At 38.6% G+C, this 13,830-nt stretch overlaps 1 protein-coding gene across 1 annotated transcript in view; it reads left to right on the forward strand.

The window, feature by feature from the left end:
- Positions 1-13,830, forward strand: part of LOC101846610 (KICSTOR complex protein SZT2) — a gene marked incomplete at both ends in the record, with an annotated part of 59,002 nt that overhangs the window by 44,498 nt on the left and 674 nt on the right. Inside the window, 5 exon segments of the mRNA XM_035972702.1 lie at positions 269-545; positions 3,818-3,973; positions 5,904-5,986; positions 6,982-7,275; positions 12,858-13,093. Of these exon segments, the coding sequence (XP_035828595.1) occupies positions 269-545; positions 3,818-3,973; positions 5,904-5,986; positions 6,982-7,275; positions 12,858-13,093 (1,046 nt within the window).

The raw sequence follows: 13,830 nt of genomic DNA on the forward strand, positions 1-13,830 counted from the left end.
TATCTTTAATTTATTATCCCCCAAAGTCAGAATCGATTCTCTCAATCCAGTGCAGAAGGGGACAGCTTGATTCAGTACCATGCGCCGCCACCCTTCTCAACTCCTCTAGAGTACTGAATTCTCGGTCTATCTCTCTCCTCCCCCTTCTCTCTCCCCCCCCCCCCCCCCCTCTCCTTCCCCCCCCCCTCCACCACCGCCACCCAAACTAGTGGAGAGTTTGAAATGGGTAGTTGACAACCTATCTCAATCTTTGATTCTCTGTCTTCAGAGTCAGAATCCATTCACCCAGTCCAGCGCAGAAGTGGACAGCCTGATCCGGTACCACGCCCCTCCCCGTGACTACCAGCGGCGACACAGCAGCCTGTCGGCCAAGGAGCGGGAACGTACCTACTCCCGCTCCATCAAGCGCATGATCCCGTTTGACCAGACATACAAGAACCTCCCGCCTCCCAAACTGTTGGACAAACTGGTGTGCAACGTGGCAAGTGACCCCGTGCTGCGACATGGCGTCCAGACACAGGATAACAGATCACACACTCGACAAGGTTAGTTCTTTGTGTGTAGTGGCTATTTTTTAACCTCTTTGTTTGACTATAAATGAAACTCACTCAAGATGGAATCTGTGTTTAGTGCATTGCAGTGTTTGTATCTAAGATCAATACAAACCCTATGAAGTCAGTGCTGTATCTAATGTTTTTAGACTGGTATATTTATAGGCAAAGGAAACACTTGGCTAAAACAGCACTTAGACATTGATAAGTCGTGCCTCTATAAATTATTATTTTAACAGTTCTCATAGGAGACACACTCAACATAGTCAGTTCTATGTCATTTAAAGTTTAGTACATTTCTTCACTTTTGACAAGGTCAATTTATGTCATGTATAAACCGGTATGTGGCTTTACACAAAAGAACAAACTCAATAAGATCAGTCTGTCTTTATAGTGTATTGCAGACCACTGTTTATCCATACAGGACATAAAACTGGACCAGATCGTCAATCATTTCATGTATTGTAGACAGCGTGTTTGTTCACTCAACAAGATTAATTCTGTGTATAGTGTATTGATTAGTGTATTCACCCATAAAGAGAACATTCTTAACAAGGTCAACACTGTACAGTGTCATATGGAGCAATATATTTATCAGCACAGAAAATTAAGTTTAAAACCGCATGTATTTCTCCAACAAATCATAAGGAATGTCTCTTCACATAAGAGTTTTGTGAGGTACATTTATTTAACAAATCATTTGGAATGACTGCAATCTGTATCATTAATATGTAGCTAGATTGTCCTGTTTTTGTGTTTTGTTATGTGTAATCACACAGAATTTCACAATAGGCAGCAGTTATCTTCTAATGACAATGTCTAAATATAATGTTTCTGCTGGCTGTCTAGCTCTAAGTGTGTTTACTCACTATCAACGCTATCATGAATATTTTTATGGTAAAAGCTCATTCATTTGTATCAGTTGTTGTCTCGTCTTATTATTATTATTATTATTATATGTTGTCTTGCCAAGTGTTGTAATTGGTACACAAAAATGTTTGAAGTTTGAGAGGGTGATAGTCTTTAGTGTTGCATTAACTGATTCAGCCTGCAGGGACGCTCACAGCGGCTCATTATCTTTTGTGTTTTGACTCAGAACCGCTCGGAGCCGGCTCTTATCTATTGCTCCCTTTTCTGAGTATCACTTTCCTATTGTCGTTTTTCCTGACCTCTTACATTTAAACCCTTTTTTTCTGGTTTCATTGAATAGTATTTTGTACTCTAAAAATTTCTATATGCCACACATAGGGTTTTTCAAATTTAGATGTTTCTTTATTAATTTTTTGTGAGACCTGTGAAGTCACGAAGTGGTCACAAATTAGTTACGTCTTGAGTCAAAATTATCTGCGGGCTGAATCAGTTAAAGAAAGGCTCTCTTTTAAGATGTAAAATTTAACTGCTTCCAACTTGGCTCTATTTAGAATTTTTGTTATGAAATAAAAGACAAGAAGCTTGTAGTATAAGTTACATTTTAAAGTTTTCCTTTTCGGATCTACTTTTGAGAAAGGAAATAATTCTACTTACTGCTTTACCAAACTGATATTTGTTGAAAATGTAAGAGACAATATCTGAAAAATTGCTGTCAACATTTTTACCTTGAATTACTTTTTCCTTGTGTTGGATCAAATTTATAAAAACTTTGAGTTCAGTTACTTTTTTTAAAAATTATCTTCATGTGCACTGCCTTTTCATTTAGTTTATCTGAAGTCGGATGATGATATACGTTTGTGTTTTCTATTTTGATAGATGTACTGGGTGCTTTTTATAAAGTTTAGCGTTATTTATCACCAGTTTCATTAACTATGATTTGCTGTTCTTCATTTTGTAGAATTAATACCACTTACTTATTTAATTTCACAATTTTTGTTGATGATTTCACATCTGCTCAAACACCTCTTACTGTTTTATCTTGGTAGTTTTTTGTTCTGTTTTTACTCATTTTTCTTCGGTTCTGATGAAGTTAGTGGCTTCAGAAGTACTATGAAGACTGTTGATCATAAACTGGCAGTTTTTATTGTTGCCAACATGAATTTGGTTAATATTAACATTGGGACAAAAAAAGCTGATAGAAAACGTCAATGTTTTTAATTCTGTTTCTGAAAATTGATTCACTTTATTTATATTCCATACAGTAAAGAAAAACAAATTTGTGGTATATATCTGTGTTATATTATGGTGAGACAGCGCGTGGTGGAACCAGGCTCTCGTCAAAATAATCAAAGTGAAGAAATTTGCATTTTTCTGCAGGTTTTTGCATTTTTATCAAATTTTTGTCTTTTGGCTCAACACCTTTCAAGCCCATTAAAGAACTCATTTCTGCGTGGATTTTTCTGCAAAACGTTGATTTAAGGCACAAAAAATGTAAATTTTCAGTTACCACGGACTCTTAAGTTAAGGAAATAACTAATCTTTGGCGGCCATTTTCTCACCTCATAATTTCACCTCTGAAAACAGGTGACCCCCACCTCATTCATTTGCCAATATCTCGACTAGTATTCAAGATAAATGGATTTTTTTTTCATCCAAATGAAGATAAGTGAACAAGCTGGGAGATGATATCAATAACTCTACGTGCCCCAAAATTTACGAGAGCCTGATTCCACCACGCTGCCTCACATATTATGGTGAGGCAGAGAAATGATAACAAAGTACAGAGTATGCTGCTCCTTTATGACTCTGTTATTGAGTGGATTGTACCACTTGATATTGAGTGGATTGTACCACTTGAGCATTTCTGATTTCTGCTCAAACCTAAACTGTAGTGAAATCTGTTGTTGTGTCCACTGTCCACTGTCCACTGCCTCTCTCTTTGATACAGTAAAACAGGTCAAGGGAATTGGAGGTGGGGGGGGGGGGAGGTGCATTGTCTTGGAAAAAACTTGTGGGGTTCTGATTTTCTCAGGTAAATAACACAAAGGATGAGAAACAAATTGGAAGTTATTTAGGGCTTTCCTGTACTAGATTTTGTTTGGTGGTGAAGTAGAGTATATAAGGTTATTACAAAGTAACATGGTGATCTGACACATAAGGAAAAAGTATTATGTTCGGATCCCAAAGATTATTGAAAAGTCTTTTTTTCTGTTGTTGGTACAACAAATTGAGTTCTCCCATAAATTGTTACCCATTTACAGCAAAGTTTAAAGACTACCGGGGGGAAAGGGGGGGGGGGGATAAAAACCATGTTCTGTTTTACTGTATCCTTGGCATGCTTTCACTGTGTTCGTAGCACCAAGTTAACCTGTAGCAATGTGATTGAAACTACTCAGAGAAGGCACAGCAGCAGCTGCAGCCTCACCAGCCAGGCCTCTGTCTACGCAAAGAGGCTGGTGCCATTGAGGAAAAAGTACCTCTTTCCAGTATAAACGATGCTGTCTACCAGCAAGGTATCCACCTTAATGAAACACAGAAATTCCTGTCTGAAGGTAAGAGACATTCCCCCCATCCCCCAACCCCACCCCTGCTCTCTCAACAACTTAGTGCTGCAAGAGGAATGGTTAGGTGCCTGACGCTGTGGATAGTAGTCTTTGGAGCTAAGTCCCTGGGTTCTGTTTCATTAATAAACTGGAGTTTTATCCTTCAAGCTCTTTTGTTTCAACTCTGGCTTAGGCAATCTTCTAAACCACCACTTAAAGTTTTGGTAGCCAATGTTTATTAACAGAATGGTTACTTACTAATACATTAAACCTTCAATCTATTCCGTGTTGATTTTCCTCATTCAATACGGTAGTTTTTATTTTCATTAAGCTGAGGGTTTCTTTTCAAGAACAAAATTATATGGAACTTCAGCAAAAAAAAATTGGGAAATGAAGGCAGTATGTCCAACTATGATAGTCTTCATAATGCAGTGCTGTCTAAGCAAATGAATGATATATCTTGAATGAGTTGTGCACCACACATTAATTGGTGTCAGCCTAGGTCAGTGTATTCCAGAGTAACACCGTAATCCGTGGCAGAATGTTAAAAGCCATGACATGAGAAAGACATACTTGTGTTCTTGTTCAAATTTCTTCTGTCTTTCTGACATTGTGCTGGCTTTCTGAATTGTTTATCAGCTTCATTATGAAATTCTTTTAGCACCTTAATAATGAAATAGGCAATTGGTGTACCCAGTTTATGTTCAGAGGGATTATAAGGGAGAAAATTACACAATTCCCAAGTTTTGTAAGTTTTGAATTTTTGCCTGGGTCATCCAGACTCAGTGAATAGAACGTCGACGTATATGAAATATTTTTCAAACTGGGGAATAGCATCATAGGTGAATACACTTATTGTTTTGGGGTTTTTTTGTTACTGAATAGCCTAATTTAACCTTTTTTGTGGAAATGATATGTTTCATATCATAACAAGCCTGTTCAGGAACTGTTTTCCCCTGCTAGTGTGGTTGTGGTGATGTTAAATGTAGTGGTGAACTCCTTGTGCTAACCCTCTGGTGTTGGTCATTTTTCTGTTTCATATTTTTATCTCAACAATTTGCTGGTGCATGGAAATTACTCACTTTTTCGTTTCTTCTTCGGTTATGGCCAACAATTTATGATTAATTGCTAAACATTGCATGAAGTTATTCCCTATGAAAGCATATATTTTATTCGTTGTAGGATGCATTCAGTTTACAAATTTTTATAAATAACCCTTCTTCTTCCAGGAAAGATTTCTTGTGAAAGTAGATGGATTGATAACTGCATCCAGAGTGGTTTGTCTGTGTTAAGTGTGTGGATATTGAAATGTTCTCTTTGTGATATTATGTGTTTGCTGTTTATTCATCTTTTAAGACAATGAATTCTAATGAAAATAACAGGCACCAACTACATTGCAGTTGTGCAGTGATGACCAGGCCATTTTTGCTAGAACAGTGTTATTTTAATATCACATTGCATTCCTTTACGGCTGCTTTTCTTGTTATCTTTAACTTTCTTACTAGGTCGGTCTTTTTTCAACGTTTAGACTAGCAGTGCCCATTTCCTGGGTTGGTTAGCATGATAGGTTCTTTAATGAGATAAAAAGGGAAATGTACTGCTCCCTGAAAGTATTGCTATAAAGGTCCAACACAACACCAGTGGACTGCTATCGAAAGAGACCTGTTCCGATAAAGCTTCATTGTAGAGACCAAAAAAAAGCTTTCTTTTTTTTTTCTTTTTTTTTAAACTGGCTTTTCAGAGATTTCAGGCCAGGGTCTGTTTGTGCTGTTCTTTTCATTTTTACCCCTCTACATCCCCATCAATAGAATACAGATGATTTTGATAGCTTGATGCTTTAATTCAATACAATAGTAGCCTGATAGTGTCACATACTGTGTATAGAACAATTGTGATTATCTTGGGTAGTTACGAAGATCTGTTCACTTTTCCCCAACAGAGGAAGAACGTACCAAGCTGTATCAGCTGTACATAGGATGGTCGGAGACCAACTGGAAGACTTCAGCCAACCCACCAGTCTCTGTGAGTGGCGTGCACACGCACATGCTCAAACACACACAGATGCGCGCACGCACACACACATACACACACACACACACACACACACACACACACACACATACACACACACACATACACACATACACACACACATTTCACCCAGTCCTGTCTCATGTAGTTTTACCTTCTAAGATCCATCCCCACCATTCCGCCTAGAGGAATACTACCTATTTCATTCATCTCTTCTCAAACCACTTTGTTGTGTCTCTCATACCTTCCAATCCCATTGTATCCCATCTAACTTCACCCATCTCCGTCCCATGAACTTTCACCCCCTGATGTCCATCTCGCCATTTCCCTCCCATAACTACCTGATCTATTCATCTCCTCTCATACCCCCATACCTCTGTCTCATCCCTTCCTTTTTCACCTTGTCCCATCTCTTGTAATTTAATGAATTCACCTACTAATATCCATATCACCATATGTCACTTACAAGAATACTACCTGATCCGTTCATCTCTTTTCATATCACTGTGTCTCTATCTCATCCTTTTCAACTCCATCCCATCCGATCCCTTCTCATTTCGTTTCGTCTTGTCCCATGCACTTTCACCTGTTGAGATCCATCCATCTTGCTATGTCACTTTTAGGAAGACTACTTGATCCGTTCTTCTCTTTCTCACCTTGTCTCTATCTCATCCTTTCTCATACCAACCTGCCCCTTTTCCATCTCTTCTCATATCACTCTGTCTCTTTCTCATCCTTTCCCATCCTGTCCCATCTTCCATGTGGGTGGTTAGCGGGTGCTCTGATGTGGTTTGCTCCTTCTTTCCAATCAAACATCTATTGTCCTGATCTCTCCTCTTTCTTTTTTGTGTTTCTTACTCTCTTGTAACACCTCTAATCTTCGGCAGTTATATGACCTAACTGTGTTGCAAGCGTCGTAAAACTCTTACTAAAAACCAAAGCGTATTTCACGTCCTGCTAATGTCATCATTCCCACGGCCCTGTAGGAAGACTACCTCATCCAACTGAAGCGAGCGGGGCGGCTGTTCCACTACTGCGCCACCCCCCTCATCTTCTCGGCCTCGTGGAGACAGAACGTTGTCCAGAAGACCACGGCCAAGGCCGACAGATGGCGTCAGGACGGAGGAGCTCACCGAGACCATCACTCGGCACCGACGCAGTCATCCTCCTCTTCCACCCTCATCAGCGGCGCGGGGGCGGCAGCAGCAGGGGGAGCAACAACGCCCACACCAGGGTCGGCTGCCACCACCCCAGCCACGCCCGACAAGGGTCAGAGGACGGTCAGTGTGTTTGTCAATTCCGTTATCAGTTGGGTTTTTTAAAAATTGTCAGTGTGTTTCTTGATTCTGTTATCGATTGTTGTTGGGTTTTTTTCAGTAGTGTCAGTGAGTTTCTCAATTCTGTTATTGTTTGTTTCATTGTTTTTTTTGTATTGTCAGTGAGTTTCTCAATTCCGTTATCTTTTTTTTTGTTGTCTTGTCAGTGTGTTCCTCAATTCTGTTTTCCTTCTTTTTTTTTTTTTGTATTGTCAATGTGTTTCTCAATTCTGTCATGGGGTTGTTTTTTTTTACGGTATTGTCAGTGAGTTTCTCAATTCTGTTTTCCTTTTCTTTTTTTTTCTGTATTGTGTATTGTCAGTGTGTTTCTCAATTCAGTTAGCGGTTGGGGTTTTGTGGGGGTTTTTTTGTATTCCCAGGAAGTTGAGATTGTTTCAGAATGCTATCAAGTCTGCTTGGGTAATAATATAGATTGTAAGGCAGCGCATACAGCTTGCTGTTGTGCGGAAATTTGCCCCAATACAAATGCTATCATTAGTATTATTATTATAATATTATTATTATTATTATTATTATTATTTAGTTTTTACCATGTGTGTACTTATTGTGTTAGCGTAAGTGTATGACGAAGAAGGTTCTCCCTGCTTGTCAGTTGTCTTTGTTTTTTGCTGCGTCACACCACTATTCATCTGTTTCTTTGGGGTTTTTTAAATACAAGCACAGACGAAGCAGCTCTAATGACCATAGTCCAAGACAATCACCTATTCGAACAACCACATCCCACTCCCCCCTTGCATTAAAAAATTTTTTATAGTGACATTGTTCAGGAGGACCGCCTGAGATGACCACTTTATTCTTCGACAATGGTTGTTTGTCTTGGATATGTTTGATGTGTATGGGTGATTAGTATGTGTATGTGTAATTTGTGTGTGTCTGTCTGTGGGTATGTGATAAATGTGTCTGTGTGTGTGTGTGTGTGTGTGTGTTTGTGTGCGCAAGATAAGGCTGTGTATACATATAAACAAATAATCATTTTCTCAGTCTTAAGTGCTCTGGTGTGGTTTGCTCCTTCTTTCCTATCAAACATCTATAATCCTTATCTCTCCTCTTGCTTTTTGTGTATGTTACTCTCTTGTAACACATCTGTTCTTCGGCACTTATATGACCTTATTGTGTTGCTAGTGCCGTAAAACTCTTACTAAAACTAAACAGTCTTAAGTTGTCTTCCAACTTATTGCGGTGGTGGCTTGAGAGAATTTTGGTCTTACTCCTTTCTTTTCTGCATGGGGGACAAGGGGGGGGGGGTTGCCACCTGCAAATCCTACTTCCTAGCTATCCCTCTGTTGTTTCTGTCTATCTTTTCCCCAGCACTAAGTAAATGTTGTTATGCTGAGCCGTTATGATTCTTTGTCTTTGGGCAAATCCTATTAGTTTACATGTCATCTTACAGTGATAAAATCTTATAAAATCTGCATGTTTCATTTCTTCAGTACTTCATGAAGTTTAAGAGATAGGGAGAGGGGGGAGAGAGAGATAGAGGGAGAGAGAGAGAGAGAGAGAGAGGGAGGATGGGAAACTTATAAGACTTTGTGTATATCAACTGTTTTCATTAAAAACCTGTTGATTATACATAATAATACATTCTACAATATATATAATATTCAATATATTGAATTGACGAATGCACTTTTTCAGTTTCCGCGTTATTTGCCTCTACCAAGTCCTGTAATATCTGTAAGAAGCTGCATGGTGTTTTATAGAGACAACTTTCTAGCTGCTAAGCTGAGTGTTTAGATAGAATCTGATGTGACCTATAACTCTGATGTATTGACTCTGCCGTTGTACCTAATCTGTTTTAGTGAGTAAAATTGAATTGATTTTGCTGTGGGGGGTGTGTGATTTTTCTCATGCCTTTACTTTATTACCACAGATATTCTTTTTTTTTGCGCCGTAGAAGTAGAAATAAGAGTTGATTCTTTGTATACTGAAGCACTAACTGTCCTGAGATCACATTGCACTTAGTGCCAGTGAAAAACTGATTTTTCGCTTTAGCCCTTTTTAATTTGGTACCTAGGAAGGGTTTTCTGTTCTGCGCATTATGGTTTTTTGATTTAAAGATTATTTTATTTGGTTTGTAAATTTAAAAGTTATGGGGTTGTGCAGAACATGAATGACCTACATATAGGAAAATACTCTCGAAAAGTGAACCGCGTAGCAACAGATTCTGTATGAAAATCTACGACATCTCAGTAATTAATTGGTGAGCAGATATTTCATTTCAGCATTGTTCCAAATTTATGGAATGGCTCCTTAATCACAGAAACTATTTATTTGAAACGAATATGTGTGTAACCTGAATCTCTTACTCATTTCTGTAGTCTAGTGTTCTTTTTCCCCACTGTTTTACTAAGCAGAGAGTTCTGTCTTTTAAAGTTCTTGTGATAGAGAAACATCAAGGTGGTGGGAGATGTTTTGAGTATGTATTTTATCCCTGGACAGACCTGCTAATACCGGATTCAGTTTGAGATAATGAGGACAAAACTGATTAATAAAATGTTGCAGCAAAGAAAATAGAGTCGTTGGCTTGATCGAGGGGGTCACTGCAGTAGGTTCTATATTTCCTTCTCTCTGTTTTAAAAAAAAATTATCTTTCAAGAGAATGGACAGCAAAATTATAAGGATTTTATTTAATTTTGTCATAGTTTCAGGCTCTGTAAAATTTCTGTTGTCCATTAGTTTTTTTTAAAATCTGCCACTCTGCTAAATCGATCATCACCCCGCACCTGAATATTTCAATTCCTGTTACTGAAAAATACCTCAAGAGACCCTTGATTGTCTTAGTAGATATAGTGAAAGATTACTTCCGTGGAGAGTACAAGCCTTGGTAATTGTTGTTTCCTAATTTCATCTTGTTGTTTGTTTTGTTTTGTTTTATGTTTTTCTTTATGTTTTGGGGGGAGGTTTTGGTTGTTGTTGGGGTTTTTTTTTTGGGGGGGGGGGTTGTTCATATCAAATTTTTTGGAGCACTCATCTGTGCTATGCTATTATTCTGTTTCTGGGTGTTTGAAAGAATTTCTCTCCTGGGAGAAGTTGGATTCAGCTGTTTCTCGAACAGTGAACATCTTGAGACTCGTATGCTCATGGCATGCTCTACATAGCTTTAACATACAGACAGTTTTTTTTAGTCAGGATACCTTGAAAGAGATACAGGGATATATCATCAACAAATCGCTACCTTAGAATTACAAAGTTGTGTCTGACATTTCTGGCAGTTGTGAGTTACTAAGACCATGAGTTCAGAAACCAAACGTTCTTTCTGCTCTATCAAAATCATAAGATTATTCCGAATCATTATCTGGAAGATATTGAAAGAAATGTTTTGAGTTACTAAGACCATGAGTTCAGAAACCAAACATTTTTTCTGCTCTATCAAAATCATAAGATTATTCAGAATCATTATCTGGAAGATATTCAAAGAAATGCTTCCAAAAAAGCTTGACCATGTTGTAGATCTCAAAGTTTTTAACCTCAAATTTCTCAAAACTAGGTACTGTGCAGAAAGAACTTTGTAACTCTAGGTTAATGAAATGTCTATGTATGCTTCCCAGGAAGCTGAGAATGTTTCGGAGTGTTCTATGGTCTGCTGGGGTAATAATATAGTGTAAAGCGCATAGAGCATGCTGTTGGGCGGGGATATGCGCTATACAAATGCTATATATTATTATTATTATTATTATTATGTGTTATTATTATGCACAAAACGGATCTAATGAATCATGGTCAGCCACCTAAAAAAAGTAAGAATTATAGAGGAGTGTGTAATAAACTTTAAATAGAAAAAGTACACAGAAAGCGGCCCTGAGCAAGGGGTTTTTCAGCCACTCAGCTAGCAGTCTAGATCCATGTTGTATGATTATTCCCCTTACGCCCATAACATGGAGAAGTTTACCTTTGTTGTTATCCTGGAATGTTTTGTGTTGGATTGTGCCTCAAAAAAATGTTGAGGGTTGTACTTTGTTGTCAATCTCAGTGTGTCCATCTCCTCCCCCTTACCCCCTTTCCCCATTTCCTCTTTTCCTTTTATGGGTTGTTGTTTTTTTTTTTCTAAGAAAAAGTGTCTGGATTCTGCAGGACAAGTAGTTATAAGTGTTGTTTTTTTTATTCCTATGAACTTTTGGATTTTTTTTTTTTTTAAATTCCTATGAGCTTTTGGATTTTGACATTTTTACAAAAACAACAATGAATAATAATATGTGAGGGGTGCTGACAAAATGAGTTACTTCTCGCAATCCAAGAATACAGACATTGGCTAAAAATTGACTCTGGGGTCAGATTTTAATATTTGCAATTGATCTTTTATTATTCACATTATACCAATTCCACGTATATCTTTGACGTATCAATTTCCATAGGCTAAAATCGGAGAAGTGACTCGTTTTGTCAGCACATCTAAAATATTATTGTTGTTTATTTTTCTTTCATTGAAAGCAAGGCAAATGAACAAGTTTAAGGCTATACCAATAACTCCATATGCAGAAAAATTGACAAGTGCCTTATTCCACAGCCTCGTGACACATGTGTTTGTGCGTGTGTGTGTGTGTGCGTGTGTGTGTGTGTGTGTGTGTGCGAGCGCTTGTGTGTATAGCTTTTTTATGTGTGCATTACACATATCTAGTTACAGAGTCGCAAAGCTCACTATCGCAGATGCTGACACACATCTCTGTATATAGAGACATGCATTTCCATTAGATTTGTTTTCATTTCATTCCTTTTTTCTTTGAAATGCATGTTTGTACTACAATTATTTTTTTCTGTTTCAAACTTATGTGGCATATTTGAGCAGCTGTTGCTTAATTGAAAGACAAATTTTTTAGAATCACTGTGTTTTTTTAACACAACTGACTTTTCATTCTTCTGTGAGGCATGTTAACACAATGGCAAGAGATTCCAGTCAGGTCAATAGTCAATGACGATGCAAGATATAAAGAAATGCACATTCCATGTGATAATGATGATTGTTTGTGTGTGTGTGTGTGTGTGTGTATGTGTGTGTGTGTGTGTGCGCGTGTGTGTGTACAAGTATGAGTAGATGTGCTTTTTTATTATGAGGGATGTGTGGGGGGGGTTTTTAAGGAATTTTTCTCCCATCTAGTCTCTAATTTTGAGGGTTTTTTCTGCCTTAGAGTTCAGCTTTATTTCAAGAGGATATACTGTGTGCTTCAATGATTTATCAAAAATAAATTTAAGATAAAATCGGTCCTCTGTGAGTATGGTTTTATGGATACCCTGATGCAGCTTGCTCCTTCTACATCTTTTTCAGTATCATTAGTTCTTATATAATGTCAGTTCTCAATCTGACTTGCTGTGGGCTACGACTCAATGACATTGTTTTGAAGCTCTATGTTCGTCCCAGTTCTAGTGTATAGTATTTAAACAACAGCTTGATTTTTATTAAACCTACTTATTGATACTTTGAAATATTCCTTTTCGTCCTTAAGGAGAGGCCATTCCTCATATTCAGTGAAATGATTTCTAAAGTCGTAACTGGAACCAACAACACTTCCACATCTTTTTTCATCTAACAGAGGTCAAGGCACAGTTCTGGCGCCTCCAACATCAGTGTCAAGGTCAGGTTCCCCGAAGAGATGACCCGGAAGGGGTCAGAGGCCAGCGCCATCGGGCGTACGAGGAGTCGAGCGGCGGACGAAGAAGAGCCGTGGCACATGGAGCTCAAGCAGCGGTTCATGGCGGAGTACAAGCAGTACCTGGTGTCCGAGCTGGGATTCATCAAGCTCAACGTGCAGCCCGCCATGCACAAGAGGTGAGAGTTGGCCGTTTGCTGAAGACTCATTAATTGTTTGTGTGCAAGCACCATATGCACACCAAATTAAAAGTGAGAGAGTCAGCGATTTGTGAATGTGGACACAACCAAGAGGATGCCAACCATATCCTTCAGCACTGCCCGCGCTACGCCACCCTTCGTACACAGACGTGGCAGAATGTGGCTCCCCTTGAGAGAAAGCTCTATGGCAGTCTCTCAGAGTTGAAGTGAACTGCACAGTTTGTGCGTGACATCGGACTGACTGTGTAGCTGCTGTCATCGAGAACGAGAAAAGTTTGTGTGCCTGGAGAAGGGTCCCAGTTGTCGGCAAAGCTATTTTTGAGCAACAGGGTGAAAAGGCCAGGAATTTTGGATATTGAATTATGGGCATATTCTTGTAGCAAATTCAATGCTGAATACGCTGATTCATAAATCGTAGCTGGTCAGAAATTTAGTTCCATCAAAAAGCGCACGTTTGACCATTTCTTAAAAACATCTTAACCGTTTCTTAAGAACCTATTGAAAGGATTTTATAATTTTTTAAGTCTAATGGGTTTTTTATTAGTTATTTTGCAACATGTTTTTCCTTCCCTCCACTCTCATAAACTCCTCCCCTCCACTCACATAAACTCCACCCCCTCCACCACTCACATAAACTCCTCCCTTTCACCACTCACATAAACTCCTCCCCCCTCCACCACTCACATAAACTCCTCCCACCTCCACCACTCGCATAA

This window comes from Aplysia californica, unplaced genomic scaffold (genome assembly GCF_000002075.1).
Source record: "Aplysia californica isolate F4 #8 unplaced genomic scaffold, AplCal3.0 scaffold00803, whole genome shotgun sequence".
NCBI classification, from domain to species: Eukaryota; Metazoa; Mollusca; class Gastropoda; order Aplysiida; family Aplysiidae; genus Aplysia; species Aplysia californica.